Source organism: Leptodactylus fuscus, chromosome 7, assembly GCF_031893055.1.
Source record: "Leptodactylus fuscus isolate aLepFus1 chromosome 7, aLepFus1.hap2, whole genome shotgun sequence".
Classification (NCBI taxonomy): domain Eukaryota; kingdom Metazoa; phylum Chordata; class Amphibia; order Anura; family Leptodactylidae; genus Leptodactylus; species Leptodactylus fuscus.
This window is the reverse complement of record NC_134271.1, coordinates 150636014-150653367: the sequence shown is the minus strand read 5'-3', so window position 1 is coordinate 150653367 and position 17354 is coordinate 150636014. Positions and strand designations below refer to the sequence as shown.

The 17354-nt window shown below is 45.5% G+C and overlaps 1 protein-coding gene across 1 annotated transcript in view; it reads right to left on the bottom strand.

Annotated features, from left to right (window-relative positions):
* Positions 1–17354, bottom strand: part of LOC142214340 (NACHT, LRR and PYD domains-containing protein 12-like) — a 240545-nt gene that overhangs the window by 196079 nt on the left and 27112 nt on the right. The window contains exon 2 of the mRNA XM_075283268.1: positions 1838–1884. Within this exon, the coding sequence (XP_075139369.1) occupies positions 1838–1884 (47 nt within the window). The remainder of the gene's footprint in view (positions 1–1837; positions 1885–17354) is intronic.

Genomic DNA, 17354 nt, shown 5'->3' with positions numbered 1-17354 from the left:
CTGAACGTGTTTTACGTTCAGAATAAGCTAGCGTTTACTCAGTGTGAATTCACCCTTAGAAGGAAAAAGAAACAAAAAGCCTTGATAAATGTCCCCTAGAACCTGCAGAGGGGATGACTGATAAAAAATTGCCGAGTACAATACATCGCATGTAGTCAGCTCACCTCCACCACATACAAACCTGATGAAGCCCATTCACTGACTCTCTTGAGCACCCTGTGCCTTGGTGGTAATATACGCATTTGTATGAGGGAAGTGAGCTGACCACATTGTCAGCCTAACTGTGCATGTTATAGGCTTAATTCTTGCATTTTTGCACTGCTTCTTTATATTTTTGTATTTTTCATATCCATACTACCTTTGTATATAATAGGTTAGGGATAGTGATGGGATACAGCATTAGATACACAAACATATTTTTCAACGAACTACTTTATACACAGTCCAGTCACATTAATGTGACCACCTGTCAAAATCCAGAATAACCACCTTTGGCAGAGCGGACCGCTGCGAGACGTGCAGGAAGAGAGGGGATGTTGTGACGATGGTCACTAGGATGTTGAGCCATGCCGACTCCAGCTGCGTTAGGTTACGCGGTTGACCATCCATGGCGAGAACAATCCGATCGAGGTGGTCCCACAGATTCTCAATTGGGTACAAGTCCAGGGAATTTGCTGGCCAAGGGAGTATGGTAAACTCATCCTGGTGCTCCTCGAACTACGCACGTACACTGCGAGCTTTATGACACGTCGCATTGTCCTGCTGGTAGATGCCATCATCCTGAGGAAAAACAATTCGCATGTAGGGGTGAACATGGTCCGCAAGGATAGATACACACTTGTGTTGAACCATCGTGCCTTCCACAATGATGAGCGCACCCAAAAGTCAAAAGTAGGCGGTGGTCACATTAATACGGACTGGATTGTGTATGATTCCAGTGATTTTTTTTATTTATTTTTTTTCTCAAGTCTTTGTGATATGAATATATAAATGTATCTTCCTCTAAATATGTGATAATTGGATATAAAAGGGTCCAAGAGAGCTGATCTTTCTTTTCTTTTAATTGATTTTAATTGACATGCGTTTTGCCAATAACGAACTTTGTTTATTTTCCCATAATATTGGGTTGAGCGCCTCATTTATATGTATACAACTCCTTCTTGTTTGATGTTGGTCCTACACACATAGCACACATGAGATGAACCCCAGTTGTTGATAGTAGGTGATGCAAGCTCATTGCTTCTGGTCTCTAGATCTCTTAGGGGCCCCTTTGGCAATTGTCTCCCGAATATCACCCCCGGCCTGTAGGTCATCTTTAGCAGCATATTCACCAAATACTTCTGTAATTGCAAATAAGATTTTCATAACATTGAGGAGGAATTTTGAATCATTCCTCAGTTGCATTTGTTATCCATTGGTCCCACAGTTGAGTGCACGCTTTTCTCTTCTGTGTAGATGAGTTGTCAGGTTTCCCTGTTTAAGTGACTTCCAGTAAACTATAGGATTGCATCATCATATATCAGATTCCGCCTGGTAGCTCACAGACTCCTTCCCTTCTCACAATACCACATCTTCCCTTTTACCTTTGTGGGTCCAAGTGTGTAAAGTGAATCTGAAGATATATTTTCTGCCCTCAGAGAATAGGGAGAGCCAACATTGTGTTAGGCAACATATCAGACAAAGTCCTAAAACTACCCCGACGCACACTTTCCCGTCAGCTTCCCCTTTTACTTATTCATTTATGGCCATTGTTCTAATCTGCACAGACGTTGTAAGATCATTTAACAAATACAGGAATATGATTGTTGTAAGGAGCATGATGAAAAAGAATCCTTACCATTACTGGACATTGTAATAGTCATTCCCGAGAAGATGTAAAATCTCCTGCAAGAAGAAAAAAAAACATTAGCTTGAGAAACAAAAACTGAATTTTCTTTAACCTATTAACACAGAATGACCTATATGCACATCATTTTGATTGTGTGGGAACAGGAATTGTTGCCAAGTGATCATGGTGGGATCTAGGCTGTGTCTGACAGCAAGTATTGCAGTACAATGGACAGAATTGGAGATAGTTTCTTTCCAGGTCATTTAATCTTTTAGATTCCGCAGTCAACAATGACTGCAGCATCTAAGTAGTTTGTCTCCCCATTACACCATACCAGAGGACACAGCTTAGGAGAGTATAACACAGCTTTATCTGATATACAGTACAGACCAAAAGTTTGGACACACCTTCTCATTCTGTGAGTTTTCTGTATTTTCATGACTATGACAATTGTAGATTCACACTGAAGGCATCAAAACTATTAAGTAACACGTGGAATTATATACTTAACAAAAAAGTGGGACACAACTGAAAATCTGTCTTATATTCTCAGTTCTTCAAAGTAGCCACCTTTTGCTTTGACTCCTGCTTTGCACACTCTTGGCATTCTCTTGATGAGCTTCAAGAGGTAGTCACTGGGAATAGTCTTCCAAGTGTCTTGAAGGAGTTCCCAGAGATGCTTAGCACTTGTTGGCCCTTTTGCCTTCACTCTGAGGTCCAGCTCACCCAAAACCATCTTGATTGGGTTCAGGTCTGGTGACTGTGGAGGCCAGGTCATCTGGCATAGCACCCCATCACTCTCCTTCTTGGTCAGATAGCCCTTACACAGCCTGAAGGTGTTTGGGGTCATTGCCCTGTTGAAAAATAAATGATGGTCCAACTAAACGCAAACCGGATGGAATAGCTTGCTGCTGCAAGATGCTGTGGTAGCCATGCTGGTTCAGTATGTCTTCAATTTTGAATAAATCTCCAACAGTGTCACCAGCTTGGCCCCCCCACACCATCACACCTCCTCCTCCATGCTTCACGGTGGCAACCAGGCATGTAGAGTCCATCCGTTCATCTTTTCTGCGTCGCACAAAGATCTCAAATTTGGACTCATCAGACCTTGGCACAGATTTCCACTGGTCTAATGTCCATTCCTTGTGTTCTCTTCTGCTTGTTGCCTGTCCTTAGCAGTGGTTTTCTAGCAGCTATTTTACCATGAAGGCCTCGCTGCTGCACAAAGTCTCCTCTTAGCAGTTGTTGTAGAGATGTGTCTGCTGCTAGAACTCTGTGTGGCATTGACCTGCTCTCTAATCTGAGCTGCTGTTAACCTGCGATTTCTGAGGCTGGTGACTCGGATGAACTTATCCTCCGCAGCAGAGGTGACTCTTGGTCTTCCTTTCCTGGGGCGGTCCTCATGTGAGCCAGTTTCTTTGTAGCGCTTGATAGTTTTTGCAACTGCACTTGGGGACACTTTCAAAGTTTTCCCAATTTTTCATACTCACTGACCTTCATTTCTTAAAGTAATGATGGCCACTCGTTTTTTCTTTACTTAGCTGCTTTTTTCTTGCCATAATACAAATTCTAACAGTCTATTCAGTAGGACTATCAGCTGTGTATCCACCTGACTTCTGCACAACACAACTGATGGTCCCAACCCCATTTCTAAGGCAAGAAATCCCACTTATTACACCTGACAGGGCACACCTGTGAAGTGAAAACCATTTCCGATGACTACCTCATGAAGCTCATCAAGAGAATGCCAAGATTGTGCAAAGCAGTAATCAAAGCAAAAGGAACCGAGAATATAAGACAGATTGTCAGATGAAGTGCTTAGGCACGAAACGATCGTTGCTTCAGCTTTACATCTATGCATCTAATCCCGCTTCATGTGCATTTTAAATGATGAAATAAAGTTTGCCGTTTTAAGGAGTCCTCAAGTGGTGAGTGCCCTGTTTTCCTACATATTTCGCTGATCTCACGATGCTACAAATTTGAACAGTGAGCACCACCTGAAGGTTTTTTTTTTAAGTCCACATCCTCCTTCTGAACTGGCTAAAGTGAAGCTGTCTCAGTTCTTAGCAGTGCCGCCAGTATATTCTATGTGTCCTGCTACTAACATGACATTCACATCAGATTTCGGTAACAACCCATGCAATCCACACAGGCAGAGAAGTCACCATAAATGTCCATAAATTACAGGTATGTGTAATAATGAGAAATAACACCTGCTGCACTGATATCCCTCTCTTACAGTCTACTGAAAAGTGGACAAGATAGTACACCAATGACAAATTAGTCCAATCTGTTGACCCAAAAGTCTCTAAGGGTCAGGGTACAAGAAGTTGTCTGCCGGGGAAAAGGCAGCTCAAGTGTGCTTAAAACTAATTCTTCAGGTGGTCCATATCCCTTTGCTGATATTTGTATGTTTGGCACAGTGGATAAAAAAGAAAAAAAAAACTGTTCCATTTGGTCAAAAGGCTTTGGATACCAGTTTATTACCTTACACAGTCGGTGACTGGTCTCAATATTCAGAAGAATCCCTGGCAAGCCTTAGGCTCCATTCACACGGAGTAACGCTGGCTTTTTTTGTGCTTATTTTTGCACATAGCAAAACGCGGCGTTCACGCGGCGCTATGTGCCAAAATAAGCACAAAAAACGCCAGCGTTACTCCGTGTGAATGGAGCCTAAAAGGGGTATTCCCACGTCGCATACTCACCAGTCTTTGCTGCTGTAAAATCTTCTTTCTACCTGGTTTCTTGCGTCATTGGTGGGCGGGGTTTCATATGCAAAGCCACACTGTCCGACTACCTCCAGTTTAGCTCTGCCCTCAAATTAGCGTGCAACTCTGCCCACCACATAGCGTGATCCTATGGGACGACTGAAGGACCTGTGATGTCATCAAAGGTCCTATAACACTTGGATTTAGCTTGTTCTATAAATCCTAGTGAGCAGAGGGACCAGGTCCTTTAGCCCACTAGGATTTAGACTGTTCTATATAAGAAAGCAGCACTCATTTCCCCCCTCCTTTATCTGAGAGTAGGAAGCTAGATCACAGGACAAAGACACAGGAATATCTAGAAACACAGGCTCTCTCCCTGCACTTAGCCCCTCCTCCCTCCCCCCTGAGAGCAGGCAGCTACATCACTTGACTTTTGAGCAGATAAGTCAAGGGCCGTGTCAACAATGAACTGAATAAAGTAAGATAGTGGACTTACAAAGCAGTTTTACTGAAGCAGTGTATTTAGGAAAAGTCTCACATTCACATTAACAAGCAGTATAGATAGGATCCTTGTGATGGGACAACCCCTTTAATGAATAAGCAGAATGAGAATATTCTCCCAAACTCTGATTTCTTTTTAGCTACAAAGCAAACTATAGCCTTCGCATGAAATAAATTCACTCTGAGGTCAAACAGAAACTAAACTGGCACATGATTTACGAGAAACTTTCTTCAAACCTGTCAGAAAAACGGGAACATTTCCTGATGGTTTTGACTCCTTGGATAGATTATGTTATGCCATATTCATCTGACATTATGCCATATAGAACCTGGCTCCCCTGTTTTATCTAACCAGCCTGGCGACCCTGAGGGAAACCTTTCCTCTTTCCTTCTCCTTTCTTTTCTCTTGAATTCTTTCTCTAGTCCTCATGCACATGACCGAGTATGTTCCCCAAGTGAGTTCCCACTTTTTAATGGAAGACACTCGGATGACATCGGAGTGTCATCCAATTGCCATCTGCATAACACTGATTGCAATGGAGGGCTTGTTCCATTTTAATGGAGCTGGAAAAAGGACATGCTCTAAAGTTATCAAAATGTAATGGAGCATCAGAAGTCCCCTCAGAAGAGCCAGGGATTGCAAACTTAGTCATGTGCATGAGGCCTTACTCTTTATCCTTCTCTTGTCTGTCATAGGACACAGTATTTTGACGCACAACTACACTTGTAACCATACAGTACTTTTCTCATCCCATTCCATAGGCTCCCAATTCTTTTTAAGAAGGGGTCCTGCTGAAACAAGTACACTAGTGCCATATTATTCTCCACTCTGTAACCTTCCGTATTGCTTTATACCGGTGGTTTGTTTACCAAATTGTACTTTTTCCTGGGAAAACCTTAAAAAAGGTTCCATCATGTTAAGCAATCCATACTGACTGCTGCTTGTGTTGCTGTGCTGCTGCAGCTGGTTGTAGTGGCAGCAGAGTCAGAAGTGTTGGTGCAATGACTCAGCAGGGAGCAGACAGGCGCCCCCTAGTCATACATGTTGCTGTCAGGCATCTGTCTGGTGAAAGCTGTGGCAAGATAGGTACAGAGCATGTACTAAGACACCAATTTTGCCCCCTTTCAGAAGCAGAAATGATTACATTTTGCTTTTACAGTGAGGGTCTAAAATCACGGCAATCCAATAGTTACCCTTTTCCTTGATGCTAATAAACAACTATGGGCTCGTTCACACACGGCAAGAGGGGGTGGATTTTGGCGCTGAATCCATGTCATAATCCGCCCCCTCACAATAGAGGTCTATGTAGACTGCTAGCGTTCTTTTTTCCGCTAGCGGCATGTTGCCGCTGACGGAAAAAAAGAAGCAAGCTGCCCTTTCTTCAGGCGGATTCCGCAGCTGGTTCAGCCCCGCGGCAGCACGCTCCAAACTGGGCCCATTCATTCGGGCCTACTCTGGAGCGGGAAGGCGCCACTGTCAGAAGTTGCAGCAGGCGTATTTTGGTCCTGTTCTGACGCGGCTTCCCGCGTCAAAATCAGGACCAAAATACGCCTCCCCTTGCCCCATGTGAACTAGGCCTTAGAGTGTACATTGCCATGTTTGCCAGCCTGTCCAAGGACCCAGTTTTTTTTCGTTCTCCGCTCTCCACTGCAGTTGTTGTCATGGCCAGTCTCGTTGACTATCATAATCATCATTCCGGCCACTTTTCTCTGACTGTAATGTCACTGGCATCTTCCTCTCTTCTGATTCCAGCCTCTATAATTGCCCCACGTGTCACTACCACCACAACTACATTAGTCTTGTACAATTACCACCACTATGGCTACAAGTTCTACTAGTAATACCACCACCAACACAGCTATGTAGATATGCCCCCCTTCTACCTTGTAGATTGCAAGCTCTTGTGATCAGGCCTGCACTCCTATTGTGTGAATTCATGATTTATGTATGACTGTAATGTCTGCTTGTCGGTACATGTACCCTCTCCAGCGGAATATGTTGCCCATAGACCATACCTCCCAACCGTCCCGATTTCCGCGGGACAGTCACGATTTGGGTGACATGTCCTGCGGTCCCGGTTGGAGGGAGGTATGTCCCAATTTCAACTCAGATCTGCATCCAGAGGACACAGATCAGAGTTGAACACATATGCGGCTGAAGCAAGGAGCTGACCTGTGTCAGCTCCTCGCTTCGCCGCTGCCGCCGGTCTCGCTGACACATATGCGGCTGAAGCGAGGAGCTGGTCAGCTCCTCGCTTCAGCCGCATATCTGTCAAAGAGAGAGGCGCGCAGAGAGCGGCTAGGGAGCGGAGGAGAAGGTAAGTTTAATGTGGAGGTGGAACGTGAAACTGGGGGCAGAGATGGAGAGGACGACATGACACTGGGGGCAGAGATGTGGGGACATGAATCTGGGGGCAGAGATGGAGGGGACATGAGTCTGGGGGCAGAGATGTGGGGACATGAATCTGGGGGCAGAGATGGAGGGACATGAATCTGGGGGCAGAGATGGAAGGGGGACATGAAACTGGGGGCAGATGAAGGGTGTATATGAAACTGGGGGAGAGATGGAGGGGGAACATATAATTTACGGGTGACTGTAGGAGGATTATACTGTGTGCGGGCACATGAAAAATTAACGAGTGGGCGGAGTCAACACAAAAGTGGGCGGGGCAAAATTTACACGGCGCGCCGCACATTTTGTTCCTCTTTCAGTTCTTCAAAAGTTGGGAGGTATGCATAGACTGTATTTTTCAGCAGAACATTACATTACAGTTTACAGTCCCAGCAAAGTGAATGATATTTCATTAATCTCATCCAGACATTGCAGAAAAAAAAAGAGCTGCGGAAAAGCTGTGTTCTCAAAACCTAGTACTGTATATACTCGAGTATAAGCCGAGTTTTTCAGCCCAGTTTTTGGGCTGAAAAAGTCTTCCTCGGCTTATATTCGGGCCATTACGGTAATATCGTAGTTACAGACCCGGCATACAGACATGGGGGTGGTGCCGGGCCGCAGCATCTCCACGCTCCTGGCAGAAGTACCGTAAGTACTTCTGTAGTTTGAAATAACATGGCGATGCTGTGGGCCCGGCACCCGCCCCGGTGTCTGGATGCTGGGTCTGTAACTACGGTAGCTGCGTGGTCTGTAGCTATAATGGCGACCTCTCTGCTCCAGAGCAGTCGCCATTAGAATCGGCACCTCCACTGTAACTCTTACAGTGGTAATGGCGGAGTTACAGTGGAGATGCCCTTAACTGCGGGGAAGCAGCAGGCGCCGCCATGCTCCTGGAGAGAGGAGAGAGCGGACGCGACCGCTCTCTCAAATGCGACCCTGAAGCGCTGAGGGAGATCCCCGGCCGCCGGAGCTGAAGGGGGGATCCCCGGCAGGAGCGCAGACCTGAAGACCTCGGCTGTCGGATTTGAAGGGGAACTAAGGCCGGCAGAAGCGCTGAGGGGAAATCCAGGCAGCCGAGTCTGCGCTTTTGCAGGTGGCTGGCCACAGTTCCCCTTCAGGTCCGCGCTCCTGCCTGCGGCTGGGGATCTCCCTCAGCGCCTCGTAAAGGCTCCCCGGCTTGTCTGCAGTGCTTTTGTTTTGCAGGCTGCTCTATTAGACCTAGAGGGTCTAATAAATGCAAACAAAAAAAATTAAGTAAAAAAATGAAAAATAAAGTAAAAAAAAAATCAAATCACCCCCCCTTTCCTTAGAACACATATAAAAGTAATACTGTGAAACACATACACGTTAGGTATCCCTGTGTCCAAAAACACCCGCTGTACAAATATATAAAAATATTTTTCCTGTACGGTAAACGCTGTAGCGGAAAAAAAGTTGTCTAACTGCCCCTTCCCTGAGACTGGTTTTTTTCCCCCCCACTTGGAATTTAGTCTGACTATAGCCAGGCTAAATATAGGGGATCTGCAGCGCTCCTGTTCCATCAGGAAGGGGTTAATAGGAGCACTGCAGATCCCCTATATTCAGCCAGACTGAGTTCCAAGTGGGGGAAAAAACCCCAGTCCTCAGGCTCAGGGAAGGGGCAGACAGACAACCAAACACCCCCTCCCCTTCCCCAGCACTTACTGCACCCAAAAACTCCCACCATTTTAATTTTTGAAATTTTCCAGTAGCTGCTGCATTTCCCCCCTCGGCTTATACTCGAGTCAATAAGTTTTCCCATTTTTTTGTGGTAAAATTAGGGGGGTCGGCTTATACTCGGGTCGGCATATACTCCAGTATATACGGTATGTTAATTTCAGACACAGAATCACAAGCATTTACTCAATAGATTTATAACACCGCAGCAAAAACTTACTGACAAACACTCTGCAATGGTTATTAGCTGCCTTTTGCTACCAGGGGCATTAGCCCGAGACAGATTTTTTAAAAGGAAAAATCCTGCTAAACCATCCTTGTGTCTAAAGCTAAACTCACACGGCAGTGAATATCAGCCATTTTTTTTTTAGCGGATTAATTTCACTGTATGGAATGAGGAATATTCACATGACTAATATTTTGATAGTCCGTTGGACTGTCAAAATATAGGTTATGTTCTATTTTACCCATTCTCAAGGATCCCTCCATACATTCAAATGTGATAGGAATCTGGGTAAATGGATGTCCCTCGGCCTGTTTTGTACTGGAGCAGTGCCCGAAGGAGCACCTGTTTTCACAGATCGGATCCCTTAGGGTAAGTTCACACAGACATTTTTGGTCAGGATTTTGAGGCCGTATCCTCCTCAAAACCCTGACCAAAAAGACGGCTCCCATTGAAATCAATGGGGGCCGTGCAGGTCTTTTTTCCGGGAACCGTTTCTTCCGGCACCCGGGAAAAAAGAAGCGACATGCTCATTCTTCAGGCCAAGTCGCCTCACGATTCGGCCTGAAGACACTCCCTCCTCCGGACTAGGCCCATTCCTTGGCCCTAATCTGGAGCTTAGTGCGCGGCTGGATGGCGGTGCAGTGCACCAGCTTTCAGTCGTGGCTACCTGTTTTTTGGATCGGAATCTGAGGCGGCCTCCATGAACTTACCCTTATACATTTCGGTGTATGGAGGGATATGAGAAAACTGCTAGACCTTATGCATGTGACAGTTCCATTTTTCATGGATTTGACATGACTTTATTCACATGATAGTGAAAACCACCATTTTTTTTTTTTAAACAGTAGTCACATGGCCGTTTCAAAACCCATGAAAATTTATGGGTGTATTCACATGTCTATTTTTGCATTCATCAAAGCAGACAAAGGTAGAGCATTCCTGTTTGTTTGTTTATATGGCTGTTTTTCACCGTCATGTGAATAAAGCCTGATAGACACCACTACACTAAGCACACATACAGATAAAACAAACAAAACTATACAGTTACACATAGTGCTCAGATAATACAATTGTACACTCCTTACCTATTACTGTACCATGCCTAGATAACAGTTAAATACAATGTGGGAATTTATCAAAATGATCACATGGTCATTTGTGCAGAAAAAAAAAAAAAAAGTACCACGTTGCACTTTCAGCTGTGCTCAACCCTTTGGAATACGGACATAACCACGCAAAAAAAAAGTTTGCTATAACTTTTGTCAGAAAGTACTTTGGATCTGAATAGACCCCAGAGTTAAGATAATTTTTTGTGGGAGGCAAACTCCAACCCTACTCTTAAAGAGGTTTTCGAGGCAAAAAGTCTGTTAGTGCTACTAATGGGTTAATAAATGCACCCATATACCTTTAGCAGTGTTTTGAGTGACTTCTGGGTGTCTCTGGGAGCTTCTGCATTTCTTTACATGTGTCAGCTTCCTGCTATGTCACTTCCTCACTAACCCTTCACCTTACTGTCCCCTCCTTACTTTCTCCCTCTCAGCAAATTGCTGCCGTCGATGGTTCGCCTGCTGCGCGTTTCGGTAGCTCTCAAGCTGGCCTGCCGTTGAACTTGTTCCTGTGATTGTTCTGGCATCTCAGCAGCTCGCTGGGGCACCATATAATGAGTGTGTTGTGGGCGTCGATAATCTGCCTGTTCCGGCGTTTCGGCTGCTCTAAGAGCCGCTTGACGCCTAGCTTGATCAATCCCCCTTAGCTCCGCTTGAGAAGTCTGTGACTTCTGTGAGTCACCTTGCGATTCGGCCTGAAGAAACTCCCTCCTCCGGACCAGGCCCATTCATTGGGCCTAATCCGCAGCAAAGTGCGTGGCTATCTTGTTTTTGGATCGGAATCTGAGGCGGCTTCCACCTCAGGTTACGATCTAAAAAGCCCCGTATGAACTTACCCTTATATAGACAGGTCTGTGCCTTTCCTAATCAAGTCCAATCAGTTTAATTAAACACAGCCGGAGTCCAATGAAGGAGAAGAACCATCTCAAGGAGGATCAGAAGGAAATGGACAGCATGTGAGTTACATATGAGTCACAGCAAATGGTCTGAATACTTATGACCATGTGAGATTTCAGTTTTCTTTTTTAATAAATTTGCTAAAATATCTACCGTATTTTTCGGACTATTTGGGGGGAAAATAAGGGTGCGTCTTATAGTCTGAATGTGGCCCGGAATGTGGCATATTGCGGTTGCTATACAGACCCGGCATCCGCTGTAATAGAAAGGCAGATGCCGGGGCGGAGGAGCGGAATAGCAGCATCGCTCCTGCTGCTGCTGGCTTCATGCAGGGCAGGATTGTAGCGATGTCGCAGGTCCCGGCATCTGTGCCGGCGTCTAACCCTCCCTGTAATAGAGAGGCAGATGCCGGGTCTGTACTGGAGGCCCCCTCCCCCCAAAGTGTAAACTACCCCCCCCCCCCCTACCCCCGCGGGTCGGTCCCCACCGGCCCCATACCTGTAAAGTTGCAGGCCGGCTCCTGCGCGGCGATATCACAGGAGCCGACCTGTTCGGGTGACAGCCGGGAGCGTACTGAAGGCTATATTAGTATTGCAGATGAGATAAAAACAAACCTAGCACATAAGCATACCTCCCAACTTTTGAAGAACCGAAAGAAGGATAAAATGTTACAAATGCTACGCGCGCTGCGGCAAATTTGGCCCCACCCACTTTTGTGTTGGCTCCGCCCACTCGTTAATTTTTCATGTGCCCGCACACAGTATAATCCTCCTACAGTCACCCGTAAATAATATGTCCCCCCTCTATCTCTCCCCCAGTTTCATATACACCCTTCATCTGCCACCAGTTTCATGTCCCCCTTCCATCTCTGTCCCCAGATTCATGTCCCCCATCTCTGCCCCAGATTCATGTCCCCCCATCTCTGCCCTCAGATTCATGTCCCCTCCATCTCTGCCCCCAGTTTCATGTCCCCTCCATCTCTGCCCCCAGATTCATGTCCCCCATCTCTGCCCCAGATTCATGTCCCCCCATCTCTGCCCTCAGATTCATGTCCCCTCCATCTCTGCCCCAGATTCATGTCCCCCATCTCTGCCCTCAGATTCATGTCCCCTCCATCTCTGCCCCCAGTTTCATGTCCCCTCCATCTCTGCCCCCAGATTCATGTCCCTCCATCTCTGCCCCCAGATTCATGTCTCCACATCTCTACCCCAGATTCATGTCCCTCCATCTCTGCCCCCAGATTCATGTCCCCCATCTCTGCCCCCAGATTCATGTCTCCACATCTCTACCCCAGATTCATGTCCCTCCATCTCTGCCCCCAGATTCATGTCCCTCCCTCCTCGCTTTGCCGCCTCTCTCGCTGACACATATGCGGCTGAAGCGAGGAACTGACCTGTGTGAGCTCCTCGCTTTGCCGCTGCCGCCGGCTACTGGCTTGCAGACGCGATGTGACACATGTGATGTGTCATGTGACACATCGCGTCTGCAAGCCAGTAGCCGGCGGCAGCGGCGAAGCGAGGAGCTGACACAGGTCAGCTCCTCGCTTCAGCCGCATGTGTCAGCGAGACCGGCGTCAGCGGGACCTGTGTCAGCTCCTTCCTTCAACCGCATATGTGTTCAACTCAGATCTGCGTCCTCTGGACGCAGATCTGAGTTGAAATCGGGACATACCTCCCTCCAACCGGGACCGCGGGACATGTCACCCAAATCGTGACTGTCCCGCGGAAATCGGGACGGTTGGGAGGTATGCATAAGAGTAAGCTAAAGGTAAGGTAAGCTAAAGCATAAGGCCAGATTATACATATGCTACCAGAAGGAGCCAAATGTATCCTATAGTATATATAGTGGAAAGTGCAATAAGGCAAACACACAATTAAGCTAAAAGTATGTGAGCATTGAGTACTTATAGACAAGAAAAAATGGCCACAAAGTAGATAGTAAAAGACTTAATAAACGGCAGCAGAGGTTACACAGCAGGTCTATCATATTAATGGAAGTGGAAGTACAGCTTACCCATGATATAAACCACGTAAGTAGAAGTAGAGGGGCAATAGAAGAAACCGCCGGCTCGCACCTGACGCGCACGTTTCGGCACGCCTGCCTTCGTCATCAACTCGATGTAGAGAGGACTATAAGTCTCCACACACCTATATGGTGGTCTCTCCCTAAGGAGTGACAATATCCCCTTAACCCTGTCTAAGCCTCTCACCTCTACCAGGTTATAGTCCTCTCTACATCGAGCTGATGAGATGCAAGTACATCGAAACGACCATCCTCGATTGAGAGACTATACCTGGTAATAATCCCAGCGTCATTGCAAAACAAAGGCCTCTTGGAAGGTCGAGCATGACGCAAAAGGGAGCAGCTATATCACTGGAATTCTGTCTTCCCAACTACATCAGGGAAGACAGGCTTGCACATTCCAGTGAGCGCTCTCTATTGGTTTGCAATACTGAGGCAGCAGCTGTCTTCCTAATTACATCATGGAAGACAGATTTGCATATTCTTCCCATGAACTGGCATTGTGATTCTAAGGGTGCTGCAACTGTGACTACCAATTGCAAAACATAAAGCAATGTTTAATTTTTTTGCAGTGAACGCAATTAGGAACAATTTGTCCAAAACAGATCCCAAATGTATTAGATTTGCCAGAATCTGTATCTTTTGAGAACCTCCAATGAAATCGGTTCACACTGATTCCATCTCTAGACCTAAAAGTATGAACTCTTCTATTCTGGGCGTATAAGTGCAAGAAGCTGAAACATGAGGGGCTGTTTGTTTGGTGTCTAACCTTGTATATCAAGTGATATGGAGCGATGTGTGATCAAGGATTATCTCTTTCCTGATTTAAAGGGGTGGTCCGACTATCTAATATTATTTAATAGTGCTGCTCATAAGCATAAAAAAAAATTACTCACCTCTCCGAGACTCGAAGGAACGGCAGCTCCAGTCTTCTGAGGACAGATCCCCCTTATGACCTCTTATGGGACCTCTGCAGTTACTCACAGGCCTCAGTGGTGATCGCTTCACAAATGGCATGTGACTACGGTGATGTGCCGTTTGTAAGCGGTAACCGCTCCTATCTGTCACTAACTGCAGCAGTCAACAGGCATAAACCAGCAAGGGACCTGTATATAGGTAAATGGAGCTGCCAATGCTGGTAACAACAGTGTGTAATGTTCTATTTTTATGTTTATGGGCTCTATACCTGTACAAAGAGCACAGATCAGCAGAAGTCTCTGTTTTCCATGTATAGGACACACAATTCAACTCTCCTTACTGCTATTTTCTAAGCTGTGCAGAGGTCCCTGAGCACAGACCCTTAAAATGTAACCAAACTTTCGGACAAAGTTTGGCTTTCTAACACTATTTGTGTCATAAATACATTTTGTAATATAATCTATTATGTCTTTGTCTCCTTTCTGTGACATCCTGCATTTTCCCCTGGCTCCTGTATTGAGAGCTGTTCCTGCTTCTCACTGAATGTTACTTTGTATGGAGTATGGGGGCTGTGTAATATGTAGAGAAAAGGGTGGGGGAGGGGCACTTCAAATAGTTATAGCTCGGACATTACAAAAAGTTCAAACTTGCTTTTTGTGTTATATGAAAGAGGGGAGTCTTTAGTGTTAGTGCTATCTAAAAATTTCCAGAGATGTCACTAGTTAAACATACAGTTGAGATGAGGATATTTATGTGCAGATGCATAATATATCCTATCCTATCCTACTAATATTCTAAATGTGAAAGTTTGGATGTTTGTTCCTCAATCACGCAAAAATAGCTGAATGGATTTGAATGAAATTTTGCACATAGATAGATTGTAACCTCGATTAACACATCGGCTACTTTTAATCCCAATAAATGACATGGCTTGATGACTGTTATGAATTTATGTTCACATACTATATTACACTGCTATTGCTGCAGCTTATTTCAGGTCCCAGGGCTGTTATATCTCTGTGTAAACACTCAGCTAACCCTCAGTGGATTGTGTACAAGCATCTGCATATTATCTGATCTGCCCCAGGCAACATACTGACACACTGGATGTGAAAACACCTTTCATCCAAATTGGCAGTTTGCCAATTTTAAACATGCTAATTTGTCGCAAAATTCTGAAACAACAAGACCTATGAAAGAAGCCAGAAGTCACAGAGCTCTCCTCAAGCCAACAACACACTTATTATATAGCATCCCAGCGAGCTGCTGAGATGCTGGAACAATCACGGGCACAGTGCGAGGAATGAGTTCAGCGGCAGGCCAGCTTGACAGCTGTTGAAACACCGGAGCAGATGGAACATCAATGGCCAACAACACGCTTATTATATGGTGTCCCAGTGAGCTGCTGAGATGCCGGAACAATCACAGGCATGGTGTGAGGAACAAGTTCAGCAGCAGGACAGCTTAAGAGCTGCCGAAACACCAGAGCAGGCAAATCATCGATGGCAGCAATTTGCTGAACATAGATGCCAACAACACGCAGACGAGGTTGCAGGCAGAGGCTAGTATGATATAAATATCCTCATCCCAACTGTGTTTTCAACCGGTGATATCTCTAGAAATCATTTAGGTAGCACTCAGTGTTGTATGAATGAAAAGCAAGTTCGTACATTTTATAAAGTCCGAGATATAACTATCTGAAGTGACCCTCCCCCGCCCTCATTTTCTCTACCTATTACACAGTCCCCAATGGCTCATACTCAGTAATATTCAGCGAGAGGTAGGAACAACTCTCAACGCAGGAGCTAGGGAAAGAGGGAAACAATGCAGGGTTTCACAGAAAGGAGACAAAATGTGTTAATAAACTATATCACAGAATGTATTATGACACAAGTACAGCCAAAAAATCTAAAGTTGTCCAAAACTTCAGATCTACTTTAATATCATACTAGGACAGTATGTAGAGCAATTCCCGCTCACACATTTTCCTGTTAAGCAGGACTATCTCTATCTACTTCTCTTTTTCATTGTGTTGTCTTTCAGTGTACTTTACTCCAGGACAGGAGCCCGCGATGTCGCAATAACAGTCTGTGATAAGAAGTTAGTACATAGCTGTCCATTTCCCTTAAAGGGACACACTTTTTTTTAAAATGTGGATTGCGAGCCCCATACAGGGATTACAATGTACATTTTTTTTCTCATTTAAGTATGTCTTTGTAGAATGGGAAGAAATCCACGCAAACACGGGGAGAACATACAAACTCCTTGCAGATCTTGTTCTTGGTGGGATTCGAGCCCAGGACTCCAGTGCTGCAAGGCTGCAGTGTTAAACACTGAGCCACCATGCTGCCCCGGGGCACACTCTTTACACCAAGTATCCTGTTTGTTCCTCAATCACACAAAAAAGGCTGAATGGATTTGAATGAAATTCGGCACATAGATAGATTGTAACCTCGATTATAATATAGGCTACTTTTTATCCCAGTAAATGACACGGCTTCACGACTGTTATGAATTTAGGATCACATACTATAGTACACTGCTCTTGCTGCAGCTTATCTCAGCCAGGGCTGTTATCTCTCTGTGTAAACACACGTTAACCCTCAGTGTGTAGACACCTTTGCATATGATCTGATCTGCTCCAGTGCTGACAAACATGGGCAAACACCTTTAATCCAAATTAGTAGTTTGCCAATTTTTAACATGCCTAGAAAAAGAGAATCTAATTTGTTGCAAACAACGAGAGCTATGAAGGAAGCCAGAAGTCAAAGAGTTCTTCTCAAGCGCAGCTGAGGAGGATCATCAACGCCAACAACACGCTCATTATATGGCTTCCCAGCGAGGTGCTGAGATGCCGCAACAATCCCAGGCACAGTGCAAAAACCAAGTTCAGCAGCAGGCCAGCTTCAGAGCTGCCAAAATGCCGGAGCAGGCGGATCATTAGCGCCAACAACACGCTCATTATATGGCGTCCCAGTGAGCTGCTGAGATGCCGGAACAATCACGGGCACAGCGCCAGGAACAAGTTCAGCAGCAGGGCAGCTTGACAGCTGCCGAAACG